The sequence below is a fragment of the Chaetura pelagica genome, unplaced genomic scaffold (genome assembly GCF_000747805.2).
Source record: "Chaetura pelagica isolate M959 unplaced genomic scaffold, ChaPel_1.0 scaffold49, whole genome shotgun sequence".
Classification (NCBI taxonomy): Eukaryota; Metazoa; Chordata; class Aves; order Apodiformes; family Apodidae; genus Chaetura; species Chaetura pelagica.
This window is the reverse complement of record NW_009970715.1, coordinates 2,236,418-2,260,108: the sequence shown is the minus strand read 5'-3', so window position 1 is coordinate 2,260,108 and position 23,691 is coordinate 2,236,418. Positions and strand designations below refer to the sequence as shown.

At 49.4% G+C, this 23,691-nt stretch overlaps 1 protein-coding gene across 1 annotated transcript; it reads right to left on the bottom strand.

Moving 5' to 3' along the window:
* Nucleotides 1–8,836: 8,836 nt before the first annotated feature.
* On the bottom strand, nucleotides 8,837–23,691 carry WBSCR16 (Williams-Beuren syndrome chromosome region 16; the record flags this gene model as incomplete). Its single annotated transcript, XM_010006073.1, has 11 exons — nucleotides 8,837–8,914; nucleotides 10,474–10,559; nucleotides 12,120–12,293; nucleotides 13,689–13,773; nucleotides 14,874–15,055; nucleotides 16,050–16,134; nucleotides 18,332–18,383; nucleotides 19,491–19,557; nucleotides 20,397–20,525; nucleotides 22,507–22,636; nucleotides 23,656–23,691. Coding segments are annotated over 11 exons (1,104 nt in total), but the record flags the coding sequence as incomplete, so codon positions are not given.

The following is a 23,691-nucleotide window of genomic DNA, read 5'->3' as shown; positions in this document are numbered from 1 at the left end:
TGCTGACCAGGAGTGCTGCTTGTTTGGGTCCAGGTGGGAAAAGGTTCTTAGCCAAAACATCCCCTAGCTTGATATCTCAGTCATAGTTCACCAGACATGGTGGGGGTGCTGTCTGGCTTCTGACCTCTGGGTGCTTTCAGGTTTTCTCTCTGCCCCACAAATACATCTTGGCATGGGTGTGTGCAGTCTCCTGGTGCTTGGGTTGTAGTGGATGGTTTCTGAAATCGTGCTTTAGGTGACATGTATCAATCTCTCTTGCATGGGAAGGCCTTAATGGAAGGATTTGGGTTTGACTGGATTGTGGCGCCTGCACCAGGTGACATTAGTATTAACACTTGGAAAGAGCATTTGTCATATGAACATCAAGCTCCTGTGCCCAAGTGGAGTTTTAACTCCAGGCTCAGTGTTCCCATTCCCAGGGGGAATGCTGCTGGCCACAGATGAATTAACCCACAAGCTTGGTGGTGTCAGACCTGCTCATGGAGCTGCAGAGGGTACCGAGTAGTGGTTTAGTCTTTAGTCACCTGGTTGTTTCCTGATGCTCTGGGTGCTCTCAGCAGATCCCCAGGAGAGACAGAAAGCAGCTAAGCTCAGAGGCCAAGCTGGATTTGCTGTCCCCAGGCAGGAGCTCCTGGCCTGTTCCACCAGCTGCCCTGCACAGGGACCTGATGTCTCATGGTGTGTCCCTGGGGGGAGGTTTAAATAGCAGGACTAATGTGTTGTGGATAATTCTTCATGCAGGCCAGGCCTGAGCATTGGCTGCTGCCTCCCAGGGGAGGGTGTCCCACAGCACTATTCAGCAATGGACAAGAAACCATTTTCTGATGAGGATTCCTTTTCTCTCTTACTGTGGCTATTGTGGGAATCTCCAGTAAGCAGCTTAAGGCATCTCACTTACCTGTTCTAGTCCTGCCTGCAAATGTTGGGTTGGATTAAACTTTTATTACCTGCTAGGGAGTAAATCCCAATAATCCTTTGCCAAATAGTATGTATGTTTTATAGCATGTGCTGGGGTGTGTTTGGCCAAGATGTGCAGATCTGCCTCCAGATTTAGACCTTCTCCCCAGGAGCAGGTCTGTCCATGCAGGGCATGGGCCCTGTGTGTCAGGGCCAGCAGTGTCCCTGGCAGCACTGAGCTGGTGCAGAAACTCTCTGCACATCCTCAGTGAGGGCTGTGGGGCCCTTAACTGTGAATCTTGAGTTATTCTGCTGTATTCAGCCTCCTCATCCTCCCTGTTTTCCATCCCTCAGTCTTTCTTTAATCTCCATGAAGCACAGCTCGGGTGAAGTACCAGCTCTGGTTAGAACTGGGTTCTGCAGCACGGGTGGTGCTCTGGGGGCTGCTCTGCCAACCCCTTCTGGAGCAAAGCACAGACCCTGTCTGAAGCAGGGGAAATAAATGAAGTATGTGTCAGAGTATATTCTAATTTTGGAGTGTGAATGTGCAGAGAAACATACCTCTTGGGAACATGCAAAGCCAAGATGGCCCTTTCCTGGTCTCTCTCTCGCCAGCACCAACCGGTTCTCCTTAGGCTGGGGAGATGACTCATTCCCCACAGCCTAGGATTGAATGTTTCAGTGTCATTGCAGATGACACAAAGTGACTTTTCCCTCTTGGAAGTTACCTGTGCCCCTGCCCACCCTGGCTTTGGCAAGGGCCTGGCCAAGGAGCTCACCTGATCCGAGCTGCAGGCCCCTGTGCCTGCAAAGCAGCTGCTGCATCCCCTGGGCTCCTCTGCCTTCCTGGGACTTCATCCTTCTCTAGCTTTCTGCATAATGTTTCTAAACAAAGTGTGGGTAGATTTTTGGATTGGAGATGGATGGAGTTGCCCAGCAGGATTCTGGCAGGATAGAACTTGGGAAGGGTCTGGGGCAGCACAGAGTTGCCCTGCCTGGGGATGAGCAGCTGCTGAGTGTCCCTCCCCAGGCAGACCCAGTGGTGTTCCTGGTGTCCTCACACCCCTGGAAGATGCCAAAAAAGGGCTCTTTCTATCCCTCAGTCTGGGGGGGCTGCTTGTTATTTTCCTCCCCTCGTGGCTGTGGCAGAGGCAGCATCTCTTGCACGGAGCATTTGGGAAGATGCCATTGGAGACCGGTTGCAGTTTGGGGTCCCCCTGCACCCCCTGCTTTCTGCTGCTATCTCAGCTTCTTGAGGATTCCAAACCAGCTTTCTGCAACTGCAGTGAAAAGCATTTTCTTTTTCCCAAAGGATTCCTACCAGCTCTTTTGTAACTTGAAAAGCTTATGTACTGGATTCCTAGGCCCTTTTGGGAGGGCTGCTGGAAGCACCCTGCTTTCTGGCATAGCTGCTGTGGGCATTAATGCTCCTTCAGACCCCAAGAGGACCCCAAAAATCTTCTCAGCCCCATTTGCCTGCTGAGATGCTGAAGGACCCCTGGGCCCAGGTTGGCAAGAGGCAACTCTGAGGACAGGTCACATGGGAGATCCTGGCAGATGGGATCCCACCTCACCATCCACGTCCCTGCTACCTGCACGGAGCCCTTCCCGCTGGCTGGAAGGGGATCTGGAAGGAGTTCCCCTTTCCTGAAGAAAACCAGCCATCCTCTGTGTGGGTCTGGGGTCGGTGAGAAGAGTGGAAGAGCATTTGCCACAGAGGAAGCTGGAGGAGGAGGTGAGGGGGTGTGTGCGTAGGGCAGAGGAGATGGAGCCCACAGCCTTTTGTTGTAGTTCTTTCTTGTAAATATTTTTAAGACCAGCCTTGGGATTTTTTTAGAATTTTTGAGGTCACTGAACTTACCTAAAGAGCTCTGCTGCTCCCCTGTGTGTGGGCTGGGATTTGGGTTCATGAGCCACAAAGTTGTGGAGTGATCCCTTTGTTTTAGCACCACGGCAGCTGTGGTTCCTCCCACTGCAGCCTCCTCCTTCACGTGCAGTGTCTGGGGATGGCAGTGACAGGGAGGGGACACATCCTGCTGCCCCCAGTGGCGGGATGACTGTGGGGATGGGCAGGGGATAAGGAGACCCTTGGGCAGTGACTCACGGCAGCATCTGGCTTTGGATGCTCTGACTGAGCCTTTGGAAGAGCCCGGCTCCCTCCCTCTCTCCATTAACTCCCGAGGGAGCCCCTTTACCCCTCGTTGTCACTACAATTAGGGACTGTGATGACCTCTATTTGGTGATCATGCCCCCACCACTGAGCAGTGCCAGCAACTCCTGGTGCTGCTCGGTTGTTGGGGGGTTCCTTGGTGCCAGGGAACACACTCTGGATCTTCAGCCCACCCAGACATGTCCAGCTGTGGCCCTGCAGCCTGCTCCTTGGGCTCCAGCAGGTGCCCAGGAGGGTTTATTTGGAGAGAGCCTCATTGCCTCCCCAGTGCTTAGGGACAGGTGTTTGGTTTGGTGGCTCTGGGCTAACAGCTCTGGCTCCCTGCAGGGCCACGGTGCAGGTTTACCCAGTAGCTCCACCACGTTGGGCTCCTTGAGCTGGGTCAGGGCTGCTCCTGCCCTGGCTGTGCTGCAGCATCACTTTGTCTCAAGCTGGCTTGAACAAGACCAAGCATTTCTGTCTTTCTCCCTTCTTTTAGACTTCAGAAGCAGCCCAAATTTTCCCCTGGTGCCCAGGGTGGCCATAGCATCAACCCAAATTTCTGACCACAGCCAGGAGAGCAGAGGGGCTGCAGCTCCAACCAGGGTCTGTCCTGCTCCTTCAACCCTGCTGGGCAGCCCGGGGAGGAAGCACAAATCTTCAGGACCTTCTTAAAAACTTGATGTATGTATCATTTTCTCTGTACATGTAATACCACTTCTGGCCTCAGTCACCCACCAAACTGGCTGAAGTTGGGCTGAGGAACATGAGCAGCCCTGGGCACCCCGACCTCCTGCAGCCCCTCCTCCCTGCTCAGCAGAACCCCCCCACGGGAGGTTTTCCTTTAGGTGGGCAAACAATGCAGGTTATTTCTTACCCCCCCTCCCTTTAATTACCAGACTCATGCAAACCAACTGGGGAGGGAGGGGGTTGTCCACTGGGCTACAGCCATGGAAAGGCTGCTGGCACCAAAGCATTGGTGGCAGCTGTGAGGAGGGAATGTCAGCCTGTGGGGCAGCTGGGGATCAAGGTCTGGGCTGAGTGTGGAGATGAGAAGTGGCTGCTTTGCTTTCCCAGTTTCCTGCCTTTGCTGGTCTCCTGCTGCAGAGCTGAGGTTTATGTACTGTAGGGGGGTGGGGGGGAAGAAAAAAAAAAACCAAGAAAAAAACCAACACCCTAATGTTCCAAAAGAAATGACAGTATATTTTGTACTTTGTAAAGTGTTAATTAAAATGAAAAAGGAATAAAAAAGTGAAAAATATGCTGCTTTTGTACTGATCAAACTGATGAAAATAAAGCAGAGCTTGGGCACTGGCTGCAAGATGGAGCTCTGCTTGTTTAGTCCTTGCAGCCAGACTGGGGCTCAGTCAGTGCCACCAGTGCCCTTTGCCTCTGAACATGCACTTGGGAAGCTCAGCAGTTGTTCCTTAAAACAAGAAATCAGTGGGATAACAAGGCTGCATTTGCCAAACTTCCTTTTTAGTGGTTCCCAGAAGGACACAACGTGCCTGGGAGCCTGGAGGGCCCAGCTGGGGCATCACCCCGGCCCTGCAGCCCCAGAGGGGTCAGAATTGTCCCTTCACAGCCCATTTCAGTGCCACTGCCACACACTTCTGGGCAGAACCTGGCTGAAGAGTGCAAGAAAAACAACTGGTATTAGATGTATCATCACCCCCTAACAGTTAAAACAATGTATAATGGCTGTTTAAAGGAACCTGCATAAACAGTGGTCAAGAAAAGTATCTTTTTAGGCAGAGTGTGACCCATTTCTACTTTTCTGGTCCAGTGTAAGGGCATTCACCTGGGAATTGAGTGTGGGGTTGCTGCAGCAGCCATGCAGTGCTGCCCCAAGGGGGTCTAACCCCAGTTAGAAAAATTAATTCTACATCTACTGCAACCCTGCACTGGCTGCAGCTCCCTGCAAAGCACCTGGGGGTGAAGTAAATGCTCAGCATTGAGGCTGTTAAACTGGTTCTTAGACCCCTGGGACACTGCACACACTGGGAGGTTTGAGGGGTTTATTATTAGTGGTAGTAATTGTCTTAGTTTGCCCAGTGCAGCAGGTGCTGGGAAGGGCCTCCAGCCCCTCATCAAAAAAAAAATAAATATGCAAAAAAATAGATACTGAAGAGTCATGAGGAAGCAGTAATAGTTCAGGAGTATCTGAAATGCTTCAGGCTGATTATTAGTTCTCTGACTCACTTGTTTTTTTGAAGGATCCTGTAGCAAAAAGATTTTGCTGTAATGGAGCAGATGCCCAAAATAACCTTTGCTTTGAAGTGGCTTCCAGGTGTTTTCCTCCCAGCCTCCCCATGCCATGGGGAGCTGAGGGGCCTCAGCAGGGCTGCCCTTCCTGCAGGGAGTTGCTGGAAGCCCCTTGGCATGGCAGGAATGGGCAGGGAATGTGGGCATGGAACCCCACACACACACACACAGGCTGCTGATCCAAGTCCTGCTCTGAGGTGTATGGAGCTCAGCACAAGTGGCTTCTCCTGAAGCACTTTCAGGCTATTTTAAGCCAAACCTGACAGCTCGGTGGTGTTTGGAGGGCAATTAGTCTTGCTAATCAATGCCAAATCAAGTAGGTTATTTTAATTCTAATTTGAGCATTTGCATCCTTGGCCTGTACCCAACCCTGCTTCCTCCCACCCCCTCCACCCCCCCCTCCTGCTGGTATATTTAGGGATGCAGGTAAATTCGGGGCTGGATAATTTGCTACTTTGAAGGACAAAAAAAATGATGCAAAGTTGCCCTCCAGCACAGCCCTGCAGTGAGCTGGGTCATGTCAGCTCAGCAGGGATCCTGCTCAGCCCTGGCCCATCCATCATGGGGAGGCAGAGAAAACCTCTCAGGTTGTGGCTGCCTGGAACAGGCAAGTGGTGGCAGGAAGGGAAGGTTTTTTTTATTGTTCTTTTTCTGATCCTTTTGTTCTTAAAATAAAACCTGCCTTACTACCTAGATAGAGAGAAGCCCAGGGAAAGGCAGTAACACAGGGCCAGGCCTGGATGTTTTTATCCAGTCTGGTTTTTTTCTTCGCTACAAACCACCTCCCCACCAATCTCCAGACATCTGACCCAGCTCATCCCCTGCCTCAAGTGTTCCCCAGTTTGCACCCTGTGGTTGGTGACCATCTGGATCCAGGGTGGCCCCCACAGGGTCTGCACTGAGGGGTTTGGGGGGATTGTGGGGATTTCCTTGGCCACAAGGGGATAAAATACACTGGGCTGCTCCCATCCGACCAACTGCAGCCCCCAGGGAGAGCTGGCAGGGCCAAGAGACCCAGGATGGGAAAAGTCTGTTAAAAATAAACTCTGACCTTTTTTTCCATGTGTTCTTTTCCTGGTGGTCTGCATGGTCATGTGGACCAGGCCTTTGGTTGAAGGCACATCTGGCTCCTCTTCAACTCTGAGGACCATGAATCTATTTTGCAGTGCAAGCCTTTAGGGGTGGCAGGAGCCTTCCTCTTGGTGCCAGGTCACCAGTGTCCATTCTTCACCATCTCCAGTGGTTGTGCTCACCTAGAGGACACTGACTGAGGCTCTGTAGGGGCCTCCTCAGCTGCTGCATCACAGAGATCTCCTCTCCTCCTGGTCACTGTCTGATGCTGCACAGTCTGCACACAACTCCTCAATCACAGCAGCTGGGAGAAGTGCCTGAAGAGTAATCAAATGTGGCCACAAAGGTCCCCTTCTTTAGCAAGAGAGGGTGTTGGAGCACCCTGCCCTAGCTGAAGATGTTTAAGAGCAGCCCCAGCCACAGCAATGGAAGTGCCAGCACTGCCACTGCCATCAGCCCCAGCACATCTGGTTAGGGCTGAAGACCTTGCTGGCATCTCATTCACACAGACACCTTGCAGCACCAGCAGGCAGGACACAGCACTAATGCCCAGCCAGCCCCATGTGGCACCAGGCAGCACTTGTGAACAGGAGCAGCCAGAGCCCCAGGACTGCCTGGAGAACCTTCCACCCCACAGCTTTTCTATCTCTCTGCAGTGCTTTCCTGCACTTGCTCAGGTTAGAAGGGCACAGCTGCTCCCATGGAGCCAACAAGACATGTCTGGGCAGCTTAAGCAGCCCAAGTCACATGCAGAAGGTTGCACAAATTAAAGATAAAGTGGATTCTGCCACAACTTAATGGGAGCTTTCTGCTTGTTCTGCCCCAGCCCACCACCACCACCACCAACTCCATTACCTGATCTCCATGAACATTGTTTCACCTTTCCTATATTTTATGCAAACCCCTTCAAGCCTGACTTCATGGCTGTAGAGTTTAACACCCAAGTTTCAGTAACTACACAGGAGATTTGATCTATGGAGCCAAGACATGAGCTCAGGGTGTCCCCCGGGCAGTGCCTGCCCACAGCCCTGCCAGTCCTGCAGACACAGAGGTGGCTCAGCTGACAGAACAGGGTTCCTAGCACAGCCCTGGGAACCAATGTGCTTCCCTATAAAAGTAGAGTGCAAGGCAGAGGAGCTCATGTGTGAAGTCAAGCTCAAGAATATTCCCATTACTACTGATAAAGACTTCTATAAACACTTTATTAAAACCATATGAGCTTGGATTTTGCCAAAATGATTTACACAGCAGAAGGATTCCCACACGGAAAGAGAGGATACAACTCTGCCTGCTATCTGGAGTATTTCCCAGGAGACAGTTTCCCAGAGGGAGATGTGATGAGTGCCTGCTACAGGTACAGCTGTTACATCCCATCTCCAGCAGGTTCCTGTGCCCTAAATGCAGTCACCACAGCTTTTCTGCTAGGAAGGTACCAAGAAGGCTCTGCTGCTTGCCTGTTAATCCATCCCCTGCTAGACAAGGCCAGAGATGAGGGCCCTTCACTGATGAGGGAGCAGAGCTACAGGCAGAAAGGGTGCAGGGACACCCCAAAAAATTAAAGGCAGTGGTTTGTGGTCAACACATGAAGACAAGTCCTTGATGAGCAGTGAGTGCTGCCTGGGCACCCACCCTGCAGGTAGCAAGGAGGAAGCTTTGTTTCCAGCCTGCTTCCATGGACAGGCTGGACTGGCTGTGGTCACTGTCCTTCCACAGCACTATGGTTCATCTTGCCATGCTGTCCTCAAGTTATCAGTAGTACTTCCCCCCTGCCAACAAGTTCTCACTCTTCCAGTTTAACAATTGTGTTCCTGGGGTGTTCAGTCTCCCAGTCCATATGGGAAAATCTGCCCTCACCTGGGATAAGAGCACCCCATTGCCTCCAGACCACTGGCTTCTGTTCCACAGGGAACAGAACAGCAGCCTGGGCTGGTGGTGGAAGCCAAGGCAGCTGTGTTGGACTCCAACAGCCAGCAGGACTTTTCTTCCACATTAAAAAAAAAAAAAAAAGTTATCTTAAAAAATCTTTCCCTTGAGAAATAGTTTGGCTCAGCCCAACACTGACATCCCAGAGCTGGTGACAGGAAAGTGTCCATAAATCTGTCCTCTGCTACAGACTTCATCTCGTGCCAGCCTTCCCTGAGGGAGATGCTCTTCATCTTTGCACACACAGGGACTCACCAGCTGTGGGCTGGGCCTCAGACTCTTTGGAAGCTCATTCTGAAGCAGCCAGAGCACTTCCTGCATTTCCACTCCTCAGGGAGCACAGTCCTTCCTGCAGCCAGGCAAGATCAGAGATGACAACACACCCCAGCACTGCTCCAGCTGCCCCTGCTCAGTCACTTCTTGCTTGGCTTCATGGCTTGAGTCTTCCTTTCCAAGCAGCTTGTCACCAAGTTCCCCCACCAGGTCTCCTTAGCAGAGGAGTCTCCTTAGTGCTGAGGCCCAGCAGGATCACTAGGTGAAGGACTTCACCATGCTCACCATGTGGTCAACTCCACACGCAACATCCACCACCTCCCCGGGCACAGTTACCTGGCTCAGACACACAACAGGTTAGTTCTCAGGCTGGTACTTTGCACCCAGTGTTTCCTACTTCTCATCTTCCTCCTGTCCAGCAAGGCAGCTGGTTGCACAGGGAGTTGTACTGAGGAAAGTGCCATCTTGAAAACCCAGAAAGCAAGATCCAGCACCAGACACACTTGTGCATTGAGCTGTGAAATGTTCCTATCCTGCCTCCCTGGAAGCATGAAAACCTTTGGAAGGACAGAGGGGTCTCACCAGTGAGGACACTGCAGCCTCAGCCACTCTGCTCAGCAGCAGAAGCAGCCTGACCAAGCAGAGAGAAACCCAGACAGCAGGAGGATCTGCCCAAGCACAAGGACATGTCCCTTCTCTGACCAGCCAGGACTGGACCAAGGCAAAGCTCAACCTATCTCAGGCAGTTCTGGCTCTGATGCTCAGCAGAGCTGCTCACTCACCAGCCTGGTGGTCACAGTCCCCCCCTCACTCAAACCCCAGGAAAGGTGAGCCTGAAAAACCCAGGGTTTTTCCTTAGAGTGAAGGGAAATGGCTACTTCTGGGGCAGGAGGTTACAGGCAAGTACCCTGGTAACTGCCCTTGTTTTGGTACATTGCTGTAGGACTGTCAGGAGTTGGCTGTTTGAGTGAGCAAAACTCTGTGACCACACTTAGGGAAACCTGGACATTCCACACTTGGGGAATTCAGAGACTCCTCCCAGCCACAGCAGTGTGATTTTAGGCAAACGCTCCCAAGTTGGACTTTGTTTTTGTTCATTTTTAAAAGGAGAGAGCATGCTAAAGAAACACATCCACTGCAAGTTCAGACAGAAAGGGACTCTGGGGTGGTCCAACTGATTGCCTTCCTCCTCTCCTACTTGGCCTTTATGGAGACTGGGAACATCTGCAAGGGTGAAAGCTGAACGCCAGAGCCAAAGACTCTTGTACACCCACAGAGTTTGGCTCTCAGAGCCATCAGAGAAGGGAGTGGAGCTCAAAGTGTTGCAAAACAGCTATGAAAACAGTGCAGTGGCTCAGGATCTCCTCCTGCAACCACCACCACAGCTGCTTGGCTTGGGAGAGGAGCAGAAGGCAGCCCCCTGCCTAAGGACCTGCTGCCATGACAGCCTGACCACCACAACCAAAACCTTCACCTCATTTAGCTGTGTAATGCCAGTATTTTGGGTCACAGATGACCAATACTGGTGGTTTTCTGTACATAAGTGAAGCAGCAGGTGAGAAGGGGAGGGAAGAGGCAGGAAGGGAGTAGCAGGTAGAAGACTGTGGACAGAAGGAAGGTAAAAACTGTTGAGAAGTGATGGCACAATACCAGATCTTGCTTTGGGATCTGAAATCTCTACTGAAATAGCAGAACCAGAAGACTCACAAATTTTACTGAGCTCCTTCAACCCTAAGCAACTAGACAAGGATCTCTGGGAAACAAAGTAGAGTCAGCTAAGGCTTCCACTTGTTTCAAAATTACTCAGCAAAACTATGCAGCACATGATGTTTCTTGCCCTCAGGATAACAAAGACTAGCTAAAGAAAATACTCTTGGTAATACTTCCATCCTTACCCTCCATGGGAAATACTGATCTTCCTTTCTTCCAGTTCCCAGGCACCCTCTTAGGTTCTTGCCCCATACAAACAGCTCTCCTCTGTCTATAGAGTGAAAAAAAAAAAGAATAAAAAGAATAAAAAACCAGGGCAGAGTCATTAAAAAGGAAGAATTCCATTAGTGATGCTGGCAAGTGTGGCTTACAGTGCTTCTGGGAGTGTAAAGGGTTATTGACACAGCACAAAAGCCATCCAGTTCAGCTCCAAGTGCAATAACTGTTCTGGTGCTTGGGGAAAATGATGCCTAACGAGCAGGACAAGCAGCAAGTTCTGGGCACAAATCTTTGCTTCCCCCTCTTACAGCTCTTGCTTTGGAATTTTATTTGAAGAGTGGAGCAGAAATGATTCCAGGGAATTGTTTGTGGTGAAGTGAATCATTTGTGCTGGAAGTTAAGACAACTACAGATGACCCACATCAGCTACCAGCAGAGCACGTGGGCTAAGCATGGCAGTGAAATCCATCCCAAGCCATCACCTGGGGACTGGTTATTCAGCTGCCTGACAGAAGTGACCTTCTCATGACAACTGGGGAAAAGCAAACACTTGTGCTCAGCAGAGTTGCAGCCAAACATGGACATCTCAGAAGTGTTCAGATCAGTCCCACAGCAGAGACCACCAAAACAATCCACACCATCAGCACTTTAATGGGAGGGCAGTTTCTAAGGCTTCCTGATTGCCAGGGGGAGACCAGTGAGGAGCACCCTGTGACCTGAGTGACAGTGCCACATGTGCCACTTCCTCCAGAAGGACCAGGCACGTTGGCAGCTGGCTCTGCTCAGGAGTGCACTCACTGCCACTACCCAGCCCATGGGTGTTCTGCACTGCTGCCCCCTTTCCAGTGACCTTCACATGCAGAGCTTCCTTTAACAGGCTGGACTCGAGTCCATGGTCCTCACACCTTGTGCACATTAAAGGTGCAGGTTTGATTGCTAACTGAGCTGGTCAGAAGAACCAAGGAACCCCTGACATCCACCTCTGACTTCAACTCTCAGTGCTGGTTTGTCCATTTACAACACAAATTCCTGCTGGAAATTTCAATCAAAATTAGCTTCTATCATCAGTAGTCAGCAAATCTAGGTCTTAGCTACCTCATACTGAGTCATCGTCACCATCGTTATAATAAAGTCTTGTCTCCTGAAGGGGACTCTCATGGAAGCTGTTTGATGATCCCTTTGCCACTCATACAACACATCATGGTGCTCAACAGTCACGTTCACACAGCATGAGCAGCTATTCTGACGCATTTCTGCCTGATTCCGAAGTGCAACTGACTAACTTACTCTGTACAAAGAAAATGAAAAAGCCTTCCTGGGTTTCTTGTTTCAGAGAAAATTCATTTGCTTTGGAATAACAATTTCTTAATTAAACTGCAAGTTAGTTATAAAAATGACAGGTATGTAATAGCCACATTTTCACATTGTAACAAGCCTTATCACAGCAACTCCTACTGACACCTGGAGATGTGCTGCTGGCCCCTCCTGCTGCATCCCAGGGTGGTTTACAAGTTTAAAGATGGGGAGGTGTTTTTTTTGTTTTCTTTCAGCTGCCACTAACACAGCAGGAACATTTCACAGCTTCTCCAGGACAGTGGGACTAAAAACTTACTTGTAAGTGCTGCAAAATGGCTGAGTCCTGAGCGAACACGAGCAACACGGACGGACGGGTTGAAGTCTGACCAGCCAAACAGACTGGGTGGGATCATCTCTGGCACTGCTGTCTCCATTAGGTTTGGTCCTTTCCCAAGAATTCCATATCCCCAGACAAAAACATTTCCTTCTTCTGCATTACAATAAGAACACATTCTGTAAGAAAGCCTATGCCTGTGAAGTTCATGCCATGACCAAGAGTCACTCAGAGCCAAAGGGATGTTTGCCTTCCTCCCAGAGCAGTCTAGCACCTTCTGATTACTTAAAATTAGCAAAAAAAATCCATCCCCATCCAAATGCCTTCATTTTTTCCAAAGCTCTGGAAGTAGAACAAGCTTCAGAGGCAAAACTTTGATGGGGAAATGATGCCAGTGTGAGCTGGATCAAATACTTCATCCTACTGACTGATGGGACAGAGGCTGAGTGTTTTATTATCACTGCCCTTCCTCTGAGGCACAGCCAGGGGGCTGGGGGCTCTGCCTGGCATCCCTGAAGCTCTGGGTACCTGGGAAGGGCAGCACTGGGACAGTATAAGACAGGGGAAGTTGCTTGTCTGTTAGCTCTGCTCCCTTCATGCTAGGAGCTGAGATGTCTTGTCCTCAAAACAACCACATCCATACATATGAATGTCTTCCTCGGGATGATCCTTCACAGCAGCAGCACAATCCTCTCCCCCACTCCTGACTCTGAAGTTGTGCTTCCTGGCCACTGGCAACCCAACCCAGCCCTGCTGAGAAGGCAGCTGCAGAGCTTCCCTGCTCTCAGAATGCTCTGCTTTCCAGGGCTCCATAGAGTGCTCCATCTGGGGAAGAACAACCTCGTGCACTGGTACAAGTTAGGAGGTGAACTGCTGGAAAGCAGCTCTGGGGAAGAAGAGCTGGGAGTCCTGGTGGCCAACAGGCTGAGCACAAGCCAGCCATGTGCCCTCACAGCCAAGAGGCCAGTGCCATCCTGGGGGGCATCAAGAGGAGTGTGACCAGCAGGTCAGGGAGGTTCTGCTGCCCCTCTGCTCTGCTCTAGGGAGGCCTCACCTGGAGCCCTGTGTGCAGTTCTGGGCTCCCCAGCTCAAGAAGGATGAGGAACTACTGGAGAGTCCAGCACAGGGCACTGAGATGAGGAGGGGCTGGAGAATCTGCCTGTGAGGAAAGGCTGGGAGAGCTGGGGCTGCTCAGCTGGAGAAAAGGAGCCTGAGGGGGGATCTCATCAGTGCTGATCAACATCTACAGGGGGTGTCAGGAGGATGGGACCAGACTCTGCTCAGGGGTGCCCAGTGACAGGACAAGGGGCAATGGGCACAAATGGTGCACAAGAGGTTTAACATGAATCTGAGAAAATACTTCTTTACTCTGAGGGTAACAGAGCCCTGGGACAGGCTGCCCAGGGGAGTTGAGTGTCCATCCCTGGAGACATTCCAAACCCATCTGGACATGTTCCTGTGGGATCTGCTCTAGGGCATCCTACAGGCTTGTTCCAGGGTGTCACACACATGGCTCTGTACTGAAGAGGAGGATTGGAACAGTGATCTCACCTGTTAGCACAACATTGCCAGTCCCTCCACAGGCAGCCTCCTTTATCTTCCCAATCTTGAACGGCAAATGTCTGGGAACATTCACCTGTAGGAGGTTGCAAGAGAGTCATACACCAGGTAATAAAATGCCAATTAGACATACAGCTTTAACTTCTTCTCTGGTTCTGGTCAGAGCTTACACACACTGAACTCGATACAGACAACCTTTACTGCCTGAATAACAATGAATGCAAGTCCCAAGGCTAAAAATTCAATAAGGCTGAGAGTGCAGAGTGGAAAAATGCACACACTGGAAAGCTTACAGGCATGGCAACCAAACTGGGAATGCTTGAGGTCTGCTTATATTCCTGACTCTGTAAGTCAGACACAATGGGAAAGTCAGCAGGTGAGCATATTTGCACATTTTCACAAGATCACCACCATTTGGTCTGTTGTGGCATTTCTGAACACACATGGGAAAAATAAAAAAAAAATCACTCTAATTTGGTACAGTTCAATCCAGCAGAAACATACCTGGCTATATGTCAGCAGTGACCTTGGGTTCCACAGACAATCTAGCTCTGCTATTCCACCCTGTGGACTTGATCTATTGTGCCTAAAACCCCTGCTTTGCTGAATATACCATTCAGCCATTTCAGACCTCTCTGACCTCCATGGAGCACCTAGGCAAGAAACTACTGCCCTGCTGCACCTGGTCCCTGTCCTCAGGTCTGCTGGCTCTGTCACTAGCCCAACATTCAGGAGACCTCAGGAGAGGCATGGAAAGCAAAAGCACATTTCACTAAAGCCACATTAATGCAATTGTTTGCTCTTAGCATTCTGCCAAGAACAGCCTGAGTTTGGGATCTGAAATCTCTACTGAAATAGCAGAACCAGAATTAACTGCCTGACTCCATTTCCTACACTAATTGTAAGAGAAGAACATCAAATCACCTCAGTGCCACAATGCTTGGTGTCCAGTCAGGACTATATTTTTGCCCCACATAAGTTTGCTCCAAAAATCTTCTCTGCCAGACACTGGGATTTGTTTGGGACTCATCTGTAAACCCAGTAAGGTTGCTTGTGAAAAGTTCACCAACATACAGGTTGATTGGAAGGGACTTCCAAGGGTCACCTGGACCAACCCCATGCTCAGCACAACAGCTGAACTGAAACATGTGAGAACAGGCCCCCAGGCCAGCTGACCTGGGTGGTTTCTGTGACAGATGCCAACTGCAAGTATTCCGAATTTCCCCAGCCAAAGACATCTCCTTCATCTGAAACAGCCAGACAACAGTCCCCGTAGGAAGAGACCTGGATGATGTTTACTCCAGCAATGTCACCACCCAGCTTAGTAGGAACACTGGTGATATCATAGTGTCCAAGCCCTGAAAGGGAAAAAAGAAGAGAGATGATGAATTCTTGCCCAGACATATTTTTAACACCTACACAACACCATTTTGTCATTTTATAAGCCTCCCTCCAAAAGAGATCTTTCTGTCCATATCTCTTACCCACCAGCTGCAACGGACAAGCAGCCACAAACACCAGTTCTAGCAGCCAAAGTCACCTCTCCAGAGTACAAATTGTGACTTCATACAGTCACACCTGGAGAACAGTCTAGGGCTTCAACTCTCTTGTCTGCATGGACCAAAGTGTGTGAGAGAACAGTGACCAAGCTAGGCAGGTATCCTGGCAGAGGTGAAGCTTCAGGAAGTGGCTGTACCCTGTCTTCTGCAAGGAGAGCAGAACAACAAGGAGTGACAGTATCACACTGCAACCAGCTTGAACGCCAGCAGGTGAAGTGGCAGAAGAATCTGGGAAGCAAACACTTCACATGACAAACAGGTGCCAGGACAAGAGGCCAGGGTGTAGATGACAAACAAGATGGGCTATGGAATGTCCAAGAGCCCAGCTCCAGGAGCAGCAGGACTACACAGTAGGAAGGACTGGAAGTCCTCTGGCAGCAGGGGTGACCAGAAAAAGGGCCTGGCCAAAGATCCTATGCTAAGACTGCAGTGGCTGCTGAAGGTCTCTGTCAGTTCTAAAGGAGCAAGAAGCAGAACAGACACTGCAGCCAAAACTGGGAAGGCAAAGCCTGCCCAGAGCCAGGGAGCTCCCCTGCCCATGCCACTTCCACAGCCCTTCACAGAGCAGACACATTCTCCTCAGACTGCTTGGACTGCCAGCGTGGCATCCTCAAGCTCCTCCAAAAAGAAACTGGTTTGTCTCAGTTTGGTTACACAAGAGTATTGAGAACATCTGCACACAGCTGGAAGCAGACCAGCCCCTTTCTGCCCACACATGCATGACAAATACACTCCTGAATGAGGAGAGCTGGCTACATTCATCAATCCACTGGAGTAACAGCTGAGCTCCTACCTGTTTGTCCATCAGCTCCCCATCCACATGCATAGACTGTACCTTTCTTGGTTCTAAATAGACTGTGGTCCTGCCCACACACAACCTGCACACAAACAAAAAGCCAGAGCTGGTCAGGAAAGGCCACATGTTCAGAATTGATAAATGAAGCATCACTGGCAGACAAACTGAGCAGTGAACTTCTACAATGCCCATCAGCTCAGATTTTGCCCTTTCTCTCCAGATGCAATGGCCCTACAGAGAGGGAAGGCTAAGAACAGCAAAGAAAACAGCAGAATTGTCTTTGTGGGAAGCCATGGGGCAGCTGATCTGTTCTGAAATCCAGAACAGGGCCTGGTTAACAGAAAGCTGAATTTAGCAGTGCAGCACAACACAACAGCCAAGAGTAAATAGCAGATCTCCCTTCCCAAAGAGCTACCACATGGCTCTCACTGCCAGCTACAAACTGCTATTGATTCCTTGCCATGTTCAAGGAACACATCTGTTCTCAAATTGACATTTATGTTCAACTAGCAATCATGTCTGCCACAGCCTTAGCATGAACTACAGCCAAGACCTTCAAAAGCAGACACTAAAAATTAGGCAAAGATTAAAGGGATCCACAAGTTAGGACTGACTACCAAGAATATTAAGCACAATTAGTAACTTCTGTCAAAGCATAAACAGATTCCAATTATTCAATCCCCTTGAAAAAATGATGAAAAATCCCAGCAGATATTTACAAGTCTCATTCAAAACATCACACCTAAGAACTTGGCCCCTGCTTTCTGGGGTGGTTCATGGAGCAGGAGTAATATTTGCCCACAGAATACTGCTACAGTGGTGCAGACACACTAGTGAACTTCTCCTATGCCTGGAAATGTGCAGCCATGTGCAGACTGTGGCATTTATGCTGCTCTGCAGTCCCCTGCTCTCCTGATGCCTGCCCCAGGGAATTGCTGGGTAGCCTAACTGGGCAGTCTCACAGCTCACTTCTGAAACAGGGAAACAAAATTCAAAATAAAACAGCTCAAGTGATGTAAGTTCCAAAAGGTAACAAGAGCAAGAAAACAGAAGGAGATGAGGCATCAGAACAACCTCCCTGCTTGCAGGTGCTACCTAGAATCAAGCAAACACTGCACTGACATTCCCAGCAAAGGCTTCAGGAAGTTCAGACCCTGCACTGTCAGTTCCAACAGCTCTAAAGAGGCAGGGAGCAAGATGCCACCTTGCACTTCCTGTAAGCACAAGTATAGCAGACTGCCTCATCAGTTCAAAAAGCTTCAATGAATTATTTGCATACTGGGCTTTTTTCCCTCATTGCAGAATCAAAGACTGGTTGAGGTTGGAAAGGACCTCTGGAGATCACCTGGTCCAGCCCCCCTCGCTCAAGCAGGGTCACCTACAGTAGGTTGTTCAGGACCATGTCCAGACAGTTTTTAACTCCCTCCAAGGAGGGAAACCCCACATCCTCACTGAGCAACCTGTACCAGTGCTCAGTCACAGCAAAGAAATGTTTCCTGATGTTCAAAGGGATCATCCTGTGCTCCAGTTTGTGCCCACTGCCTCTTGTCCTTATACTGAGCACCACCCTCTTTGCACCCTCCCATCAGGTACTTATGTCCATTGCCAAGACACTCCCCCAGCCTTCCCTTTTCCAGGCTAAACAGTCCCAGCACTCTCAGAATTTCCTCACAGGAGAGATGCTCCAGTCCCTTCATCACCTTAACTGCCCTTCCTTGGACTCTCTCCAGTATATTCATATCTCCCTTGTACCAGGAAGCCCAAAAAGGACATAACATTCCAAGTGTAGCCTCGTCAGTGCTGAGTCAAGGAGAAGGTTCACCTCCCTTGACCTGCTGGCAAGAGTCCTCTTCCTACTGCAGCCCAGGATACCATTTGCCTTCCCTATAGCAAGAGCAAGTTGCTGGTTCATGGTCCACCTGGTGTCCACCAGGACCCCCAGGGCCTTTTCTGCAGAGCTGCTTCCCAGCTGGGTGGCCCCAGCAGACAGTGGTGTGTGGGGCTGGTCCTCCCCCAGTACAGGACTTTGTTGTTCCCCTTGTTGAACTTCAGGAGGTTCCTGCCAGCCCATTCCTCCAGACTCTGGCCAGCAGCACCACCCTCTGGTACCAGCCACTCCTCCCAGCTTTATGTCATCTGCAAACTTGCTGAGAGCACAGACTGCCCCATCATCCAGATCATTAGTGGAGATGTCTTTGTGCTGCTGATTACCTCCCTCTGGGCTCAGCTGCTCAGCCAGTTTTCAATCCACCTTCAGAAAGTTATTCAGGTCCTCTTACCTGGACAACTCTGCTGTCAAACTCCTTCAGCTGATGAATTAGGTGGCTTTCACTGGACACCATCAAACATCACCAAGAAGAGAAAAGACAACACAGAGGATTTCAGAGAACTGCAGCTAGAAAAGGTGAAGGTCAAACTGCCTTTACTGAAAGTCACTTTGCTCTTAAAAGAAGAGAGATTCTTTCATGTGATATCTTACACATTCCAAGAGCACAGTTCTGCTGTGAAATCACTGCACAGAGAGTAAAAGCAGTTTTGCATTCTCTTATTTAAGAAGTCAAAAACTGTCACGTTTTAAATATAAGCTCCCAAAGGAATTGGGGGTGTGAGCAGTCCTCAAGAGAGGTTCCCTAGTCTGGAACGAGCACAGACACTAGATAATACTGCAGCACCTACACAAACACTGCACTTAACTAGAGATGAACCAGAGTTAAATCCCAGAGCACCAACAGTGTTACGTTAACATCCATTCCACTCGTTCACAGGAATCAAGAACAATCCAATGACAAACTTCTAGTATTAAGGTGAAAAAAAAAAGCTAGCTAAATGACAGTTATTGTTTTAAACTCCACAGGCCAAGTCTTGTGGATCACAGAGAGCAATCAGTAAGACCTCTTCTAGGCTCTGTCAGAGAGTTAGGAACTTTCAACATATTCCCCCACCACCCACTGAGATCATAATAGAGCATCTTGAAAATGTGTGGTGTGGCCCACAAAATCCCTGTAAACTAAAAGCACTACAGATTCAAAGGCACGTAAGCAAAGAGATTCAACAAGAGGATGGCTTGTTCATCATTAAAGGCATTTCTAACACCCTTGAAATAGCACTTGCACTCTGAGAGGCTGAAGGGAGAAAGAGCAATTACTAACACTAATCATCTCAGGCTGGGTTTTCTCACCATACCCTGTGAAAACTGTCACCTGCTGACACCTCCCTGTCTTTTGTGACTGTGGTCACAAGAGTGCTCCTGCCCAGCCTGGGTTTAAAGCCAGGCTGTTTATATGATGCCTGCAGCATAAAAATCTGTTCTCAGACTCCTTCATCTCAAACAGCAGCTTTTTGCTACCAGATTTGCCCACCTCCAGGCTTTTCTGTAAGGTTGTTCTCATGCAATGAAGTTTTTAGCATTAAGGAAGTTCAGGATCTTTGGACTCTCACCTGTACGTTTCATCTTCAACCACTTTCCGGCCACACTGTCCGTAAGAATTGTTTCCCATGGTGAAAACTGAAAAACAATGATAAAATGCACTAGTTTTATTGCTGCCCAATCCCCTGAAAGCCTCTTTTCAGGTACAAAAAACATTTTCATGCAGTCCTCAGTATGCAAGATGGAACACAGTACTGTAAAAATTGGCATAAGCTTTCCTCTCCAAGTTCACTTAAATTCAAGTGACAAAATCCATTTATGTGAACAATATCCTAGTGATTCTCTTGCAGTACCTGGAGCCCACTGGCTGTTTTTCATTAATTGCCTAGTTCATCCTGCTGTTGCCAAGGAGACTTAGAGATAGATCCGTGCTCCCACAGGAGTGTTAAATCCACCAGCCAACCAGCTCACCCACTGATAAGCAGCACTGGATGGCTCAGCACAGCACTGACACCACTGCACCAGAGAATTTTAAGTGGAGAGCCAATTCACACACAGGACTTGCTGTGCAGAGGCCTGTTAATTAATCACTCTGATAAACTTAGCACTCTGGGGCTTCAAGGGGAAAGTAACACAGGAGTGCTGGCACAGCCAGCAAAACTGAACTCAAAAACATGTCTGGCTGAACAAGACAAAGAGACTGCACTTCAGCAAGGCCTGGGGCTTGAGAAGCAAATGGTTTTGCGATGCTTGCAGTGCAAGAGCTCCCAACACAGCTCCCTGGAGCCCAGCAGAGCTCCAGGCATTGCCCTCAGCCCGGGGCTCTCCCTCCAGACAGCAGGCCCACCAGGGAACAACTGCCCACACCACGCCTGCAGAGCAGACAGCCCTCCAAAGGACAGGAGACAATCTCCTCCAGAGCTTTCAGTGGCAGTGCAGCAGGGTGTCCCTTGTCACCCACAGGGGTCACACTGTACCTCCTTCGCTGTCTGTCAGGATCAGGGAATGGGCTCTCCCACAGGACACCTGCAAGACTCGAGTCTGCTGAGGCTTCTCCAGAGGTAATGGAATTGGAGATGGTTCCAAGACATATTCATAGCCCTTAGCTTAAGGAAGAGAGAGAAATTAACAAGTCAGTAGCTTCCACAGAGCAAACTCATCATATATTTGCTGATTTTGTTGTACAAACACATACTCACTTCTGTTTTGCTCCAAAAGCACATCAATTTTAGAAAGCCCAGATACTAATGGAAAACGGTGACTGAAATCTCATCTTCATGGGGAGGAGGAAGTTAAAAGCCAAAGAGATGGCTGCAGGCAATAATCACTGCCTAATCAAACCCACCACACTCAGAAACTGAATGTTCTTACAGCTTCAGGTGGCCAGAACTGGAAAACGAGGCCTTCAGCCATGTGTCCAACCACCCTGGACCCTTCACACCAAGCACAAACTAAGTGCTCTGTGTAACCTGGGGGTCTTGCAAACAATGTTCAACAGCAGCAATCACAAACAGCACAAGAGGTGAAGAAAAACATCTCAGGGCTTTATTTTTAAACAGAAGATTAAAGGCCCTTTCAGAAAAAAGGAAATCAAGAAGTATTAGCTTGCCTGGCCCCATGGGGATGAGAGATCTGATGTTTACCAAAGGAAATGACAGGCTGTACTAGAAAAGGTAGATTTAGTAACTTGAAGAATATGTAACTAGCTGCAGTCTAGGAAAAAAAAAGGGAAAAAAAGAATAGCACAACATAAACCAGTACCAGGGAAAAGGTTAAGGGGAGATAAAAAGCTTTGGTATCAAAAAAAGCCACTGTAACAAGTGAAATCCCAGAGGACCTAAAGCAGAACTCTGCTCACATGCAGCAGTGCTTCAACCAGTGCTCACTGCCTTCAACTGACAATCTACACAGACTCTCTTACAGCAAGACACTGCTTGAGGTGAGGATGGCAACACAACTGGCTCCTCACAGAGGGTGGGAGCCTGCTGTGCTGCACAGCAGGAACTGAAACGCAGCAAAGTTTGTATCTCTCTACAGAGGTGGAAATCAAAAAGCATAAAACCCTTTTCCTCTCTCCATCCCTTCCAGCAGAACCACAGAGATACTGGGATCTGTAGTAACGAACTCTATGTCATCCCTGGCACCGCCTGAAGGATTTCTAAGGAAACAGATAACAAGGTGGCTAATGCAGGCAGGTGAGAGTTAATTATTAGTAGCTTAGAAACAGCTGAGGTTAGAGCATGAAACACAAGCATCTAAAACTCAAGCACACATACTTGCTGGGTGCACACACACACACTTGGAAGTCTCTCCAGTTCACCAGCAGTACCAATGAAAACATCAGCATCCCTGCACAGGAGGTACAATTTGCTTCTGTTCCTCCACAAAGTTTAATCTCTGTCCCATGTCAGATGCACCACACCTTGGTGGGTTAAACCATGACACTCTACAAAGAAAACTGCTTTTAATGTGGCTTTCCCCCACTGTTTATGGAGGAATGTTTTCAGTCAGAGCCAGTCATTCTACAAGGGAAGTAAGCTTGGTTTTTTCCTATGTCTTAGGTGGAAGGTGGCAATATCCTGCACAGAAATCATCATCTTCAATGTGTCTGAGAGCCTGGTGAAAGACACAATGACTGCATAACATGTTTGCCCTTCAAAATGCAATTTGGTATTGAAATAAAAAACACCCCCTACAGCTGCACACAAAATTCCACTGACTGTATAAAAAGATCTCTGTGGGAAAGGAAATTACTTTATAGATGCAAAGGCAAGAGAAGTGAGCAAGCCACTTTGCCAAGAGCATTTTATTTAGTATCAAACCATAGAGTCACCTCAACCAAAACACAGAGCAGAGAGCTGCCAAGTTACATCCAGGCAAGGAGGGATCACACCGTACCCAGTTCCACTACAAAGCACACAAAAGCACTGCTAAGTTAAAAATAAAATAATATCTCTTTAAAGAAACCAAAATTAGCACAACCCTGCACAAAGCCTCCTGGGTATTTTTCAAGCCTTCTGACTCAAAGTCACCACATGTACCCTGTGGGGCCACCCTGTCCACCCTCACTCCCCCCTCAATCCTTACCTCGATCTCTTCTGCTTCTCTGGAAGCCCAGCTGGGAATCCTTGTTCAGCCCCATGCCCCACACTTTGGTGATGTCTGTGGTGTGGGAGGACAGCAAGGTGAACCCATAACCACAGGCAGCAGAGGATATCTTGGAAGACAAAAGAACACCCCACACCACTCGGTTAGAAGCTTAGAAACACAGGTTTCACCCCAGCCCATTTGTCCAGCATTTCCAAGCTCTACAGCCCAAATTTCTGGCCCAGGCAGTCTTTGCAAAAATTAGCAGAAACAGCCATAAGCACAATGGTGTAAACTCAGGCCCTGAAGTTTTCATTTCACGTGTAATTGTTTTTTTAAATTCCTATATTGTATTACTTCTCTATTTTCAAACACAAACAGACTTACTTGCTGACCAGTAGATAAAACCAAACAAACAACCCCCAAAGCTCAGGACAACTCCTTCTTTAGGTGGCAGGACGTGATGTGTGAAACAGGCAGATGAGACAACAACGTGGTTTCAAGGGAGTGGAACATCTCCCTGCTGAGGAAAGGCTGAGGGAGCTGGGGCTGTTGGGCTTGGAGAAGAGGAGACTGAGGGGCCACCTCATCCATGGGCACAAATCTGTTCAGGGCAGTGTCAGGAGGGCAGAGCCAGGCTTTGTGCAGTGATGTCCAGTGACAGGACAAGGGGCAGTGGGTGCAAACTGGAGCACAGGAGGTTCCATGGGAATCTCAGGAAGAACTTCTTTGCTGTGAGAGTGCCAGAGCCCTGGGCCAGGCTGCCCAGAGAGGCTGTGGAGTCTCCTTCTCTGGAGACATTCCAACCCCCCTGGCCACGTTCCTGTGTGATGTGCTCTGGGTGCCCCTGCTCTGGCAGGGGGGTTGGGCTGGGGGAGCTTTCCAGGTCCCTTCCAGCCCCTGGGATTCTGGGATTCTATGGTTTTCAACACCAGAGCCACCACGAACGCCCGTGCAAACGAGGCCCTATTTCCGTGACAAACGTTCACACTTAACGGCCCCGACACCAGTGTGTGCACAGGTACGGACACACCTGCGTGCACCCCAAACTGCAGGTCCCAAGGGTCACAGCGACGCGTGTCGCTCCGCTCATTAACACAAATTAATTAGGGCGAAGCGTTCAGGCCCGGAGGGACCCGCCGGACCCACCTTCTCCGCCGTCTCCAGCCGGGAGGGCGTGGGGTG